The sequence below is a fragment of the Arvicanthis niloticus genome, chromosome 24, assembly GCF_011762505.2.
Source record: "Arvicanthis niloticus isolate mArvNil1 chromosome 24, mArvNil1.pat.X, whole genome shotgun sequence".
In the NCBI taxonomy this organism is placed as follows: Eukaryota; Metazoa; Chordata; class Mammalia; order Rodentia; family Muridae; genus Arvicanthis; species Arvicanthis niloticus.
Window position 1 is genome coordinate 34,360,841 of NC_133432.1, and position 15,066 is coordinate 34,375,906.

The 15,066-nt window shown below is 46.6% G+C and overlaps 2 protein-coding genes across 2 annotated transcripts in view; both read left to right on the top strand.

Moving 5' to 3' along the window:
• The window catches only part of Smim10l3 (small integral membrane protein 10 like 3), a 135,910-nt gene that overhangs the window by 57,062 nt on the left and 63,782 nt on the right, over positions 1 to 15,066 (top strand). The gene's annotated exons all lie outside the window — the stretch shown is intronic.
• The window catches only part of Cyth3 (cytohesin 3), a 93,426-nt gene continuing 92,079 nt past the window's right edge, over positions 13,720 to 15,066 (top strand). The window contains exon 1 of the mRNA XM_076923611.1: positions 13,720 to 13,931. Coding sequence (XP_076779726.1) covers positions 13,898 to 13,931 — 34 coding nt within the window. The 5' untranslated portion in view covers positions 13,720 to 13,897. The remainder of the gene's footprint in view (positions 13,932 to 15,066) is intronic.

The following is a 15,066-nucleotide window of genomic DNA, read 5'->3' on the forward strand; positions in this document are numbered from 1 at the left end:
ACATACCCACTCCAAAGTAATTTCCTCCCTCTACCGCCCCAGTTCCTGGCAGCCTGATTCACTCCCTGTCTCTACGGATTTTCTTATCCCAGCTATTTCCTATAAATGGAATCACACAATCTGTGGTCTTTGTGTCTGGCACTGTCACTTGGCATGTTTTTGGAGTTTATCCATTCAGCATCATGTATCAAGCCTGCCTTTCTTTTGATTTCGGCAGCCATGTGCATGCATATTCACGTGTGTGCATGTACATGCGTGTCCCTGTGGGTGTGGAGGCTACAAGTTGACGTCAAGCATCTCCTAGGTCACCCTCCACCTAACTTATCCACTTTCTCTCACTTGAACACGGAGCTTTGATTAGGCTAATCCAGCTAGCCAGCTATCTCCAGAGATCCCTGATCTACCCATCCTGCATGCTAAAATTACAGGTGAGCTGCCACACCTACCTGGCATTTATATGGTTGATGGAGGAATCTGAATTCTGGTCCTTTTGGTTGTTTAGAAAGCGTTTTTACCTGCCGAGCCTTGGCTTGAGCCCCAGGTCTTCCTTTCTACAGTTAACATTCCACTGCATGGTTAGATTGCCTTGTTCATGCATGTGCACATCCGTGGACAGATGTCTGGGTAGTTTTCTCCTCTTGCAGCTTACGAACACTGCTGCTTTGAGCGTATTGTGCAGCAAGCATTTGCCTGCATGGCTCTCGCTACGTTGACCGACTGCTCTTTGTTCTCAGTTAGTTTTAGCTGAGAGGCTCGCTCCTGGCTATAGAAAAGATGTAATGGCACACATGCGTAAATATGGCAGCTCCGGATGCCCAGGTAAGAAGATCACACATTCAAAACGATGCTGGGAGCAGATAGGGGGTTCAAGGCAATCTCGGGCTTCATGCTAAGTACCGACCTCCCAAAACAGGGGCATGGCTAAGGTGCTACAGTGCTTGCGGGGTAAAAGAAAGCTTGTGGGCAGGTGGTGGTCATGGTGGTAGCTGCCGTGACAGCATACACCTTTAATACCAGCACTCAGGAACCAGAGGCCAGTCTGGTCTACAGAGCTAATTCCAGGACAGCCAAAGCTACAAAAGAAAAACTGTGTCAAAAAAAAAGAGAAGAAAGGAAAGAAAGGAAGGAAGGAAGGAAGGAAGGAGAAGAAGAAGAAGAAGAAGAAGAGGAGGAGGAGGAGGAGGAGGAGGAGGAGGAGGAGGAGGAGGAGGAGGAGAGAGAGAGAAAGAGAGAGAGAGAGAGAGAGAGAGAGAGAGAGAGAGAGAGAGAGATATCAGGGCATTTGCACAGGCTTATAATCTGGGTACTGGGAAGGTAGAGACAAGTAGATTCTTGGCGTTTGCTGGCCAGCCAGCCTAGTCTACTTAGTCAGTTCTAGGCCAGTGAAAGAAACTGTCAAGAAAGATAGTGCCTGGTAGAGAAATATCCCACATGAACATGCATTCATGCACATGTGAGTGCACACACACACACACACACACACACACACACACACACACCAAAAGAACAAAACAAAGGGCTGGTACCTGTCCTTCCTTACTGTTGTGACCTCCCTGAGGTAGTGTGACAAGCAGCCCTTCTTGGCAAACCTGATGGGTAACATGTCTCAGAGGGTTACAGCCCTCAGTGGCCACCCATTAATTAGTAAGCTGCCTTGTCATACGTCCTGGGAAGGGTGCCCTAGGATGTGGTTTACACTAATGATATTAGTTTTCCAGAAGTGCGCAGAAGGAATGCCAGATTCTGTAGGACAGGTGTAACAAGAATCCACCATCCTGAGTCACCTCTCAGAAGAGTCGTAATTTCAAGTCTCTGGTCAGTCTATCTCACCTGAGTTTGTGTGCTGACACAGTGTGGCAGGCGTGGAGATATGGAACTGGGAGGGGCCAAATATGACTGAAATTTTATTCCGGGTTGGCTTTTCACAGGGTCTTGGGATTTTGTTGTTGCGACTTTTCCTGAGGAGATGGACATGGACTCTCCACATCTAGTCTAGCCCGCCAGTGAGTTTATTTGGGTTCCTTACAGGAGTATGGGACAGGGGTTTCTTATAGCAACATGGATGTCTCAAAGGAGGCCGTGTCATTGAGAGGCCTGTCAAAAAGCATGGAAAATGCAGAAGCTGAGTCCCCAGAGATCTCCGTATGACTTGCAGGCAGCTTTGGTAATAGAAGGGCCTCTTCTCTCCCGAGCTACTTTGATGTGAGTGTGTGTTGGGTGAACATGCAGACAGGAAGGGAGGATGCCAACCTTGGGTGTAGTTGCTCAGGAGACAAGCACTTTGTAGTATTATTTATTTATTTTTATTTCCTTTGAGACAGGGTCTCTCCATGTAGTCCAGGCTATCCTGGAACGTACCATGCCAGCAGTTCTCAACCTGTGGGCCTCGCCCCCTGTGGAGGTCAAAGGACCCTTTCACAGGGGTCACATGTCCGATATTTACATTATACTCCATAATAGTGACAAAATTACAGTTATGAAGTAGCAATAAGAATAATGTTATGATTGGAGGTCACCATAACACAAGGAACTGTATTAAAGGGTCACAGCATCAGGAAGGGTGAGAACCCCCGCTTATTGAGTGTAGACTATCTGCCTGTGCCTCCCGAATGCTGGGATTGAAGGGTGTGCCACCACATCTATTTACTTTTTAATTAAGAGATTTATATTTTATTTTATTTATTTTGTGTGTATGCTTGTCTTTGTGTATATGTTTATGTGTGTCTCTGTGTATATATGCTTGTGTGTGTCTGTGTGTATGTTTGTGTATGTGTCTGTATGTATATATTTGTGTGTGTGTATGTATGTGTGTATATATATATATGTATATATATATACACACATACACACACACACACACACACACACACACACACATACACACACACATATATGTTTTATGTGTGTCTTAAAAGTTTCAGGAGCTTCCTGAGACTTAGGTGTTTGTTTCCTGTGTTTTATAAGTATCATTTGCATCCTTAGTCTCTGTCCACCTTCTAGGAGAAAGATGGAAACAGCCACAGAACATGAACAGACACTAACCAGGTGTGGTGGTGCATGCCTTTACTCCCCAGTGCTTGGAGTGCAGAAGCAGGCAGATCTCTGTGAGTTCTAGGCCAGCTTGGTCTACAGAATCAATTCCAGGACAGCCAGGACTATAGAGGGAAGCCCTGTCTCAAGAAACAAAAGAAGAAAAGGAAAAGAAAGACATGACAAAAGATAAGGAAAAAGCTGGGCCTGGTGGCATAGGCCTGGAATCCTAACTCCCTAGAGGCTGAAGTAGGAGGATCACAAATTCAAGTTCTGGGATACAGAGTGAAGTCAGGACCTGTTTAGGCAGTTCTGAGACTCTGTCTCAGAATAAGTTAATAAAAGGGGGAGGGGGTAGGGTGTGGCTCAGTGGCAGAGCCCTTGCCTAGAATCCCCCAGTGAGGGGCTGGGGTGTGGCTCAGTGGTAGAGCCCCTGCCTAGAATCCCCCAGTGAGGGGCAGGGGCGTGGCTCAGTGGTAGAGCCCCTGCCTAGAATCCCCCAGTGAGGGGCTGGGGTGTGGCTCAGTGGTAGAGCCCCTGCCTAGAATCCCCCAGTGAGAGGCTGGGGTGTGGCTCATTGGTAGAGCCCCTGCCTAGAATCCCCCAGTGAGGGGCTGGGGTGTGGCTCAGTGGTAGAGCCCCTGCCTAGAATCCCCCAGTGAGGGGCAGGGGCGTGGCTCAGTGGTAGAGCCCCTGCCTAGAATCCCCCAGTGAGGGGCTGGGGTGTGGTTCAGTGGTAGAGCCCCTGCCTAGAATCCCCCAGTGAGAGGCTGGGGTGTGGCTCATTGGTAGAGCCCCTGCCTAGAATCCCCCAGTGAGGGGCTGGGGTGTGGCTCAGTGGTAGAGCATCTGCCTAGAATCCCCCAGTGAGGGGCTGGGGTGTGGCTCAGTGGTAGAGCCTTTCATTGAAGGCCTAGGAGCAGGGCTCCTGTATAGAGTGTTTGTCTAGCATGCCCACACCCTAGGCTCCATCTCCAGCACTGGGAGTTAGAGAGGGAAGAATGAGGGGGAAAGAAAAAGCAAAAGCTATTCACCGAGACTGAACTAGATTCTAGAGGAACAGGGCCAGTAGAAGCAATATGTTTGCTGGCTCCTCTCCTGTCATCTTGTGTGGTCCTAGACAAGTTACTGTCTGGAAGTCTCACTTCCCAGGCTCTAACAGGGACAGTATCTGCCTTGTTTGGTGGATATGGGAGGATCCTGGGAGGGTTCCAGGGAAAGTGTGAACTGAGCTTAGTCTACAGAAGGTCCTGAAAAGTAAGGGAGCTGCAGTGATGTTGACGTTGGTGGTGTTGATGGACTTGCTGGGTATGGGCAGAATCGAGCCTCTAGTCGCTCATTTTGTATGCTAAAGCTCAGAGAGAAGAGAGACAGGTGGTAATGGCACCTAGAATCTAAGCATCTAAGAGGCAGACAGATGGCAAGTTCAAGACCAGGCTAGGCTACATTGGAAGACAAAAACAAAAAAGCCAAGGGAGGGGTTGAAGCAATGACTCATAAGCCTTATCCTTTGTCCCCAAATTAAGAAGCCAGGCATGAGCCGGGTGGTGGTGACACATGCTTTTAATCCCAGCACTCCGGAGGCAGAGGCAGGTGGATCTCTGTGAGTTGGAGGCCAGCCTGTTCTACAGAGTGAGTTCCAGGACAGCCAGGGCTACACAGTGAAGCCCTGTCTCAAAAAAAAAAGAAAAAGAAAAAGAAAAAAGAAAAATCGAGGCATGACTGTGTGTGTGTGTGTGTACATGTGTACCTGTAACCTCAGAGATATTGAGGAGGAGACAAGAACATAGGCTGGTTACCAGCCTAGCTTCAGGGTTAGCGAAACACCTATAAGGCCAATAAGACAGGCTATACTAAAGCAGGACATCCAGCATCCTCCCCTGGCCTCTGTGAGCACGAATGGCTGCACATCTCCACACACGTGTGTGCACACATCATACAAACATATCACACACCACATACCAAGACACAGAAACAATGGAAGCTTTTTTTTTTTTTTTTCTTTTTAAACAGCAAAGAGGAAGCAGAGTGTGGTGCCTGCCCTGTACCTTTAATCCTCGCAGAGGCGGAAGGTCCAGATCAGCTTGGTCTATAGAACAAGCTCCAGGATACAGCCCTTGCTACACAGAGAAACCCTGCCTTGAAAACCAAAACAAACCCAACCAACCAACCAACCAACCAACCAACCAACCAACCAATCAAAAGAAACAACCAACAAAACAACAACAAACAAATAAAAGGAAGGAGGGGAGGGGAGGGGAGGGTCGAAGGGGGCTTGACAGACATTTAGAGGAATGGAAAGTCTTTTTAGAAATTCCTACATCCTCTCACCCTCCCTCACCTGCTCCTGCAGGCTCCCTGAGACTCCTCTTTGCCTCCTTTGAACTTGGCCTTGTGGAGGAGATGTGAAAGTCCATGGCACTGCATTGACCTGGCATCTCCACTAGACAGTGATTTTATTTGCTTGTTATTCAACTCCTCCCTCAACGTAGAAAAATGCTGCCCCACTGAGGGAGTGCCCCTCTTTCTTTTTGTAGAAGACAGTTCTTCTGCTGTAGATCAAATCGGGGACTCATTTTCCCAGAGAAGCAGCTACAGTGACAGAGCTGACAGAGTCTCCACATAAAACTTTGCTTTCTCCCTGGGATGCTGTTTGGAAGATTCCCTTCAGCTGGGCATGGAGGCATATCCTGTCATGCCAGCACCCAGGAGGCTGAGGCAGGAGGATTTTGGGTTTGAGGTCAGCCTGGGGTATATAGTGAGAACAGCATTACAAGGTTAGAAAATAGCAGGCAATTGAGGGGCACACCTTTAATCCCAGCATTTGGGAGGCAGAGGCAGTCAGATCTCTGGAAGTTCTAGGACATCCAGAGCTATTTAGTGAGACCCTGTCTAAAAAAAGCGGATAGTGGTGTATGTGGGGGAATAGAAATAGAGGCTAGGCTTGTAGCTTCATCGGAAGAATGGTTAGCTCTGTTCCCGGAAGTTGAGTCAGGAAGACCAGAAGTTTAGAGTGTTAATCCTCAGCTATAGTGAGTTCAAAGCCAGCCTGGACTACATGAGATGCTGTCAAAAAAACAAAAGATAAAAAATACAGCGACTGCGTCAAAGGATATTAGTTCCCTATGACTCTAATCACAAATGAGGACAAATTAGGTGGATTAATAATGACTAAAAGGCAGCTGGAGAGAGATTACAGGTATATACAACCATGCGAAGGTCTCCATAAGTGATTTTTTCATAAATTATATGTTAGGAAACTCTAGGTCTTAGAATTATTCTGTCAACGTGGGGACATCTTCTCATTAGGAATAGTTGCAGGTGGAAGTTGAGTTTTTCCATCTGACCTCTGATGCCATATGGGGTTGTGGGGGTACTTTCCTGTGTCTGAGTGTGGGTGGGCTTTCTGGATACCCCTAGGCCTTGGCAGGTGAGGGGAAGTCCTGGTTTTCCCCTCGATCTTCCCTAACGTCACCTCAATGGGCAGGGAGGGGAACCTCACTTACTTTGCAGCTGGAATCAACCCCATTTCATTGGCCTTTCGAGGGAAGGAGGCATGGATTTGCCACATATTCTGGAAGCCCTGGGAGGGTGGGGGGCAGGGGACAGGCTCCCTACTCAGTCTTTTGTTTCTATGGTGGGAGCACAGTGGTTGGGGCTGAGCTGTATCGGCTAAACATGCTGTGTCCTGTCCGGCTACGCCTTTCCTGGTCTTGGCTCAAGAGAGCAGCGTTTTTTTTTTGTTTTGTTTTGTTTTTTTTGTTTTTTTTTTTTTAAATGTTGGCATTTTCCCCCATGCCCCACTCCAACCCCTAGATGCCAGTTAGTTTTTCTGAGCATTTGAAAGTCTGGCTTCACCAGCCTCCACTCTAGGCAGAAAGAAAAGGAGGGTGTTCCTTGGGTCTGTATGTCCGGGGTCCGTCTGGACTTCTGTCTACAGTTTCCATCTTGTTATGTTTGTTTCACATACAATGTTTGCCCGAGCATCACTTGTATTTGTGAGAGGATTAGAGATCATGTTTGCTGCATCTGGAATCAGAAATTTGTATAAATTACTTTTTTATTTTTTGTGGTACTGTAGAATAGAACCCAGGTCCTGACATGCTAGGCAAATATTCTATCAGTGGTGGCGCACGCTGTTAATTCCAGCGCTTGGGAGGCAGAGGCAGGCGGATTTCTGAGTTCGAGGCCAGCCTGGTCTACAGAGTGAGTTCCAGGACAGCCAGGGCTACACAGAGAAACCCTGTCTCGAAAAAACAAAAAAAAAAAAAAAAGAAGAATACTAATAAAAAATAAAAAAAAAGGAAAAAAAAAAGAAAAAAAAAGAAAGAAACTAAGGCACAGAGAAGTGAAATACTTTGCACAAGATTCCACAGCCAGGACACAGTGTCCTGTCCCTCTGATTGGAAAGTACAGGTTATCCAGGTACCAATGGTGGTGCTATGTGATGTTCCACAGCCACAACCCAGAGGCACACTGCGTGTGACATAGACAGATCTCATGATTGGCTTCTCCTCCTAGAGGCCAAATTATGGATTCTCCCTTGCTTGAGTATAGTTAAGCCCTCTTGAGTCACAGTCCTTACAGTGCCATTAGGCATTCCATCCTTTGCTGGCGAGGAGCACACTTTCTGTGTGGATGACCTTAATCACAGACAGATGCTCTATGTCTTTATATCTGCTGTTTCACCCTTCACTTTTTAAATCCCCTGACTGATTATACACTCTGAACTCCAGGACAGTATCTGATGATAGCTTTAAGCTGTGTACCACAGACTGTGACCTAACTTCTTGTGTGTGAAAATTAGTTTGTTTTTTTTTAAAGTAGGCCAAGAGCAAACTGTAAAAACAAAGAACTAGGTAATAACAATATTATCCAGGTTAGCATACTGGTGCCGATTTAGTGGGCGGAGGAAGCAGGAGAATCATGATTTGAAGGACTGCATAAGTTACTGTTGGGTGAGTATTCCCAGGAAGACATTAAAAAAAAAAAAAGCAACACAAAATATTATTCACTTCCCAATAAGGCAATGATGACAGAAAGGATTCTACCCAAAGTCTAGCCTAGTATGAACCAGTGAATTTATTGAGGATACTTACAGGAATTTCAGTGACTCAAAGGCAGCTGTGTTAGCAAAAACCCACTTTACCATGATCTATGAATCAGGAAAAACTGTCCCTGGAGCTCCTAGGGGAGTGTTCTTTCCCAGAATTTTTCACTGCTTACAAAACCTGGTTGGAGGAGGGTATCTTGGGAACACTGTTAAGTTTCAGGAACTTCCTGGAACTTGCAGGTTTTATTTCTTGAATGTTTCAGTTCAGAGGCAATAGCAACAGCAGACATTCTGTCTCAAAAAAGCTGGATTTGGGGTCTGGCCTAGAGAGATGACTTAGCAGTTAGGTCGTTTTCTGCGCAGTCATGATAACTTGAGTTTAGATGTCCCCAAAATCCACATAAATAAATTTCTGATGGGTGTGGTTGCCCACCTGTAATTGCAGTCATAAAGGATCAAGATAGGGGTGGTGTGGTATAGCTAGCTGCCTCTAGAGATCTTTTTTTCAAAAACAAACAAAAACAAGCAAAATAAGAAAGCACAGCATTTTAGTACCGTAGAAGACAATGTAAGTTATAAAAACAAGAATGGGTTAATGAAATAATTGCTTAAAAAAAAAAAAAAAAAAAAAAAAAAAAAAAGGCTGCCTAACATGCCTTGCTTTCAAGGACAAACAACTGGGAATAGCAGTTCATCCAGTTTCCAAGTTTCCTTCCAAGTTTACCATGAAAAAGAAATCTGGCCACCTTTGTTCCTGAAAAATAAAAAAAAATAAATAAAAAACAAGGAATCAATTTAAAGCCAATGAGGCTGCCCCCGGTAATGTGAGGCCAGGGAACTGATGTCAACGCTGGATTCCAGGGGGAGATGAAGCCAAGGTGGATGGCACTGAACACTGAAAGACAGAGCTTGAAGGACAGAGTGTCTGGGCCTTTGAAAATTTAATGAAGGCTGTGACTTGCCACATGAAATCCTCCTGTTTGCTTGGGCAGCGTGGAGCCTGGAACTTGCTAATCTGTTCAAGATCCTCTCTATTCCTAGGTGAAATTAGATTTTTTTTTTTTTTGAAACCATTACTTTTCCTTTCGTGACTGTGAGCCCACAGGGAGCTAGCTGGCTTCCTCTCTGTGCATTCCCCAGACTGGACCAGACCCCTGGCCACATGTAACCTATTAGTCCGGTCTCGGTCTGCTGGTTGTCACCACTGTGTCTGCGTTCTTTGACCGTTATCAAAGGAGCTGGGAATTGTTCTGTCCGGGATCTGGCATCAGCCAGAGCTCAGCAGTGTGGGCGGTCTTTTTCCTGATTATGCAAAGAGAAAAGGGCCAAAAGAAGAGGGCATCTGAGAGTAATAGTGCATGTCTGTTAATTCCTGCATCCAGAAGGTTGGAAGGAGGCCACCGAGGCCAGCCCAGGTTACACGGGAGATGTTGTTAGGACAGGAGGGGAGAAAGAAAAAATGAGAGAGGGAAGGAGGGAGGGAGAGAGGGAGACAGAGACAGAGGCAGAGACAGAGGCAGAGGCAGAGGCAGAGGAGCTAGACACTGATTAATCCCAGAAGGCAGTAGTAGTAGAGTTCAAGGTCATCCTCGGCTGTGTAGCAAGTTCAGGGCCACCCTGGGCCACTTGAAAGAAAGAAAAGGAGATAGGAGAGAGGGAGGAAGGAACGAAGGCAGGAAGAGAAAATTTTGGTTTAGGCGGGACTTGGCTGTCCTACCCTTAGTTCTGGAAGAGGCTTCTTTCTGCTTTCACAGATGTCCTTGGGCAAGTGATGAACATCTTAAAAAAAAAAAAAATCCCAACCTCGAAGGAATGCGCACAGTCTTGATTTCTTCAACTATTTCCTCCACGGTTACGAGACTGATTAATAGGTTTCAACATGTTTGCAGAGTATCTTCCACGTCTTACGATCTGTCCCTCCAGCAATTAACTGGTGTTTTCTCCCCTTTTTACATGGCCACGCCCTGCAGGAGGTTGTAGAGACAGATTACCATCTCTGCAAGGCTGAAAAGCCAGTAAGGCACGAACCAGCAAACTATAGATAGGAGAGAGAGCAAAATTATAATTCAGAGAGTGTGTACTTAACATCTGCCCTGGGCTCCCTTGAACCACAGTAGGGTGGGGGTGACCGGGATGGTAGATATTTATATAACTGCTTCCTTGATGATTTTCCTGCATCTAGTCCATCGATGGACCAGGAAGACAAAAGCTGCATCTTTTTCATCTTTGTATTCCGAGTACCTAGTCTGAAATTTAAGAGGTGCCTAAGGACCTGTAAGGTAGTTAGGTGGGTAACGATGCCTACTGTCAAAGTTCTATCCCCTGGACAAGGGCTTGAGTCTGATTCCCCAGGACCCACATGGTGGAAAGAGAGAATCAACTCTTGAAAGTGATCCCCTGCCTCCCAAACACAAGTCATGTGAGTGCCCCCACACAGACGCACTGAGGAAATGTAAAAAACTAAAGTGGTACTTATATCCATTTTCTGACCCAGCAATTAAACAATGTAATAATTGTGTCTAATACAATTATCTTGAAGCATGTCTTATTATATTTTTTTAAAAGAGTCTTTTTACTTAAAATTTTACTTAGAAAAATCTCAGTACCCCAGCTGGCTCCGTATTGAAGGCACCTGCTACCAAGCTTGACAACCTGAGTTGAATCCCAGAACGCACAAGGTGGAAGGACAGAGACAGTTCCTGTAACTGTCCCCTGACCTTCATGCCAGGGCCTCGACATGTATGCACTGCCCCTACAAATAAATAAATATAATAAAAAATTTAACATTTGAGAAAACCACTCAAAACCAGCTATAATCAAGTGTCTTAGTGGCTAATGAGAACATTAAATGTTTCAATATGAAGGCACAATAGATATCTTTGTCAGATTCATGAAATGTCAGAAAACATTACTTTTGGAAAATCCATTTTTTTCTTGATATTAGTACTTGTGAAATTTGAAGTTCTTCTGATTTCTTTAATAAACAGCAGAAATGACACCCACAGCCTTTATTATTCTCCCAATGTTCTTTTGTTTTTATTTGTTTGTTTTTTGGGACAGGGTTTCTCTGTGTGCCCTTGACTCTCCTAGAACTCACTCTTTAGGTCAGGCTGGCCTCGAATTCAGAGATCCAACTGTCTCTGCCTCCTGAGTGCTGGAATTAAAGGCATGCATGCCACCACCACCTGGCACACTGAGCCATCTTTTCTCTCAACATTCCTTCAGGCTTTGTCAAAATGGGGGCTCAGGCTAACCCATGGGGATAATACACACTGCTTACAAATAACTCATGTATCCATTATGCTAATGGGATTGGATCAGATGATCAGAAGCAGTTTTTTAGATTTGGACTCTGAGATGTACCAATAGACCACAATCTAAGAAAGAGAAGCATTAGGAATTAATATTAATATATCACATTAAATATTACATTATAATTACATTAAATATATATTTCATTATTACTCTGTGTTCATATATATGTGTGTGCGTGGGTGTGGAGAAGTCAGAGGACCATTCTCTCTTTTTACCATGTGGGGCGGGGCCTGGGAATTGAATTTATGTGGTCAGGCTTGGCGGCAAGCACCTCTGTTCTCTGAGCCATCTCACCAGCCCAGGGATTAATATTGAAGAGAATTTATAATTGATGAATCTGAGTTCAAAGCTCCACCCCAGGACATTATCATCTTCAAAGAGTGCTATCTTTTTTTTTTTTCCTCAGAAGCTGTTATCTTGAGATAACAGAACAGACAGGATCAGGAAGCCACAGTTTTGCTCATCAGGACTGGAACCTACATCTCTTGCCTCTCAGATCACTTCTCTATGAATTTATCATAAGCAGCTAAACCTCTCATCAACTCACAGAAGCATTTCTTACAGTCTAGGAAGCAACAGAATATCCGGGGTTATAATTCTTGAGGTTATCAGGAAATTGGACTCTTTGAAATCATCCTTTAACCTTGAGCAAAAAGGTGAAGGCTGTCTGCTTTGATAGATGGACGACAGAGGAAATATCCTTTGATTCAATGGGCAATTTGTAAATATAAAACAGTTGCTGGAAAATTTTATTACAGATGAACCATCTCCTCCCTTTTAATGTTTGCTTTTCTTTAATGCAATTTAATTCAAGCAGAGAGGCTTGGGAGTGCACACATTCACATGCAACACTAAGGAGAGGTTACTGGAAACGAGACATACGGACTGAGAAAAGCAAGCCATAGATTTGGAACAGGGGCGAGCTGAGGCCGTCTGCCCAGCTCTGGGCTGTGCCCACGGGAAATTGAATTCAGAGCTCCTACTGCATCATAAATCCAGGGCAGCTGGCAGCAATCCAAGAGAGACTAAAGCTCAACTCCAAGGGCATCTGACGCCAGACTGGCCAACCTCTATAATAACGCTTTTTGAGAGCTAGGCCCCAGCTGTGCTGGACTGGGATTAAGGCTCAACGTCATGACTACATTCATTTATAAACCTAATACTTTGTTAATTTTTAAAATGCATCCAATCCGCAGGAAAAATGAGACTCCATTATTATTATACACCCAAAGGATAAAAGGCTGGAATTACCCTAGCATCCTGAGGGTGAAGAAGGGAGGAGGTGCAGACGGGGAGAGGCTTCTCAGTGCGCTCGGTTTCAGATGATGAAGAAGATGATGATGATTAATTTCTGACAGGGACTCACTAGGTTGCTCTGGCTAACCTGGAACTCACTATGCAGACCAAGACCCACTAAGAATTCATAGAGATTTGCTTGCTGTGATCAAAGGTATTCACCATCACACCCAGTTTTTATTATTTTTAAAAATAAACACTTTAAACAAAGATTTATTTAGCTGGGCATGGTGGCTCATCCTTCTAATTCCAGCATTCGGGAGTCAGAGGCAGGAAGATCTCTGAGTTCAAGGCCAGCCTGGTCTACAGAGTTACATGACATCGAGGGCTATGCAGAGAAACCCTGTCTCAAAACAGTTTATTTTTATTTTATTTTGTGTGTATCGGTGCTTTGCCCGCATGTATATGTGCATCACAAGCACGCCTGGTGTCTACGGAGGCAAGAAGAGTGTACCAGATAACCCTCATATGAGTGCAGGTGCCCTTGGAGGCCTGAAGTATTGTATCCTTTTTTGGAGCCGGAGTTACAAGGGTTCTGTAGGTGCTGAGAACCAAACTCTGGTCCTCTTCAAGTGCAGCGAGTGCTCTTAACAACAGAACTATCTCCCCACATAATCATTACTGTGTATATGTCATGTGTGGACGCCTACCCATGCCGCGGTCACAGTAAAACTTTATAGTCAGTTCTTTCCTTCTGCCTTTAAGTGGGGGCCAGTTGAGCCCAATCATCAGCCTTCCCTTCCAGATCTTTTCCCACTCTGCACTTGCGAGTCGCAACCCTTAGCAATCTGGTTTTGTAGAGCGGGCCGTTCTCGTGGTCCTGATAGACGCGGCTCCCTCTCCAGGATGCTCTAGAGGGGCAGACACGAGGTTCGAGGGAAGGGTGCTGCGCTGCAGGATCCAAGTCTCTGGGCTAAGAAGCTACTGCAGCTACTACTGCAAGACCGGGCGGAGTCTGGAGGGCGGGACGGCTCGGCGTCTAGGCCCCGCCCATACCGAAAGAGGGGGCGTGGTTTGTGTCACGTGACGGCGCCGGAGCAGTGAGGCTCCGCCCGGTTCTCCGTGGAGGCCCGGCCGCGACCCGGGCCGCGCACGCTGAGGAGCTCTCCGGTTCTCCCCGCGACCACTTCTCCTAGTCCCGGCTTTCAGCCCAGTCACTCCCGCCGGCTCTGGGCTCGCCGGCTGGCGGGGAGTGGCCTCAAGATGGACGAAGGCGGTGGCGGTGAGGGCGGCAGCGGTGAGTGATGGAGGTGTGGCCGGTTCTCTAGGCGGCCCTGAGGCCGGGGGTCGCGCTGTTGAGAGCCCAGGCTTGAGACGTGGGGCCGGGTGTCGGCTGGGGTGGAGGCGACCGTGGGGAGGTGCGTGGGGTAAGGCCGGGACGCGGGCTTCGCAGCGCTAGTGAGAGGACATGTCGGAAACCGCGGGGTCGTCGCCCAGCGCGGTCGCGGGTCGCGGGTTCGAGGCCGGGGTCTCCGCAGCTCAGCTCCAGGTCGTCTTTCCGAGATGGGGGCACACTGCGGGGCGACCTTCCCAGCGTCTCGTTGCCAAGGGCGTCCACGCCCTCCCTAGCCCAGCTGTTTTGGACGGGCCCGTCTCTTTTTCAGCTCTCCTCAGGTGTCTGGAGCTTGGGAGCTCGTGGATGGGGAGGGGAAAGTTTTCACTGTGGACGCCTGGGGCCCAGAGGGTGGGATGGATCGGTCGTGGGAGAGGAGGAAGGTTGGAAGTCAAGACCACGTCTCTGGTTTTTAGATCCGAAACACTCGTTGGGAATGGCTTAAAGGACATGAGGGGCAGGCAGCTCCAGTCCAGGTCTGAGTATGCCTTTTTATCAAATAGTAAAAAAAGAAGGGGTGGGATGTAAAAATAAAGAGGGGGCCAGTAATTCAATGATAGAATCATTGTCTAGCATGCCCAGGGCCGTGAGTTTGATCCCCAACACCACCAAATAGAAAATATAATTAAGAAATTAAAGGGGTTAGGTGGGATCCCTTTAAAGCCGAGGGTGTGAAGCGGGAGCCACAGCCAGCAAGGCTGTAAGACTCCAGGACAGGTGCAGACACCCTTCCAGAGGTGGGCTGTCAGCTCTCAGTATTGCTCAGACTGTATTTGCCTGACTGAGTTCCACCCTGCTGCAAATGTGCCGGTTGCAAATTACTCAACGGAATACAAATTCCCGATGTGTCATTTCATGAATCTGGTTTCCCAAAACATCAAGAGTCACCGTTTGTGGAGTGGGTCTTTGATTGAAGAAAGCAAAGGGTTAATAATGTACCCATCATTTTTACCCAAACAGCCCAAGTTGAAGCTGTCTGGACTTTGAGGAATGATCTTCCTTTTTGCTGACAGAATGATCAGAAGCCCATGTAATAAGG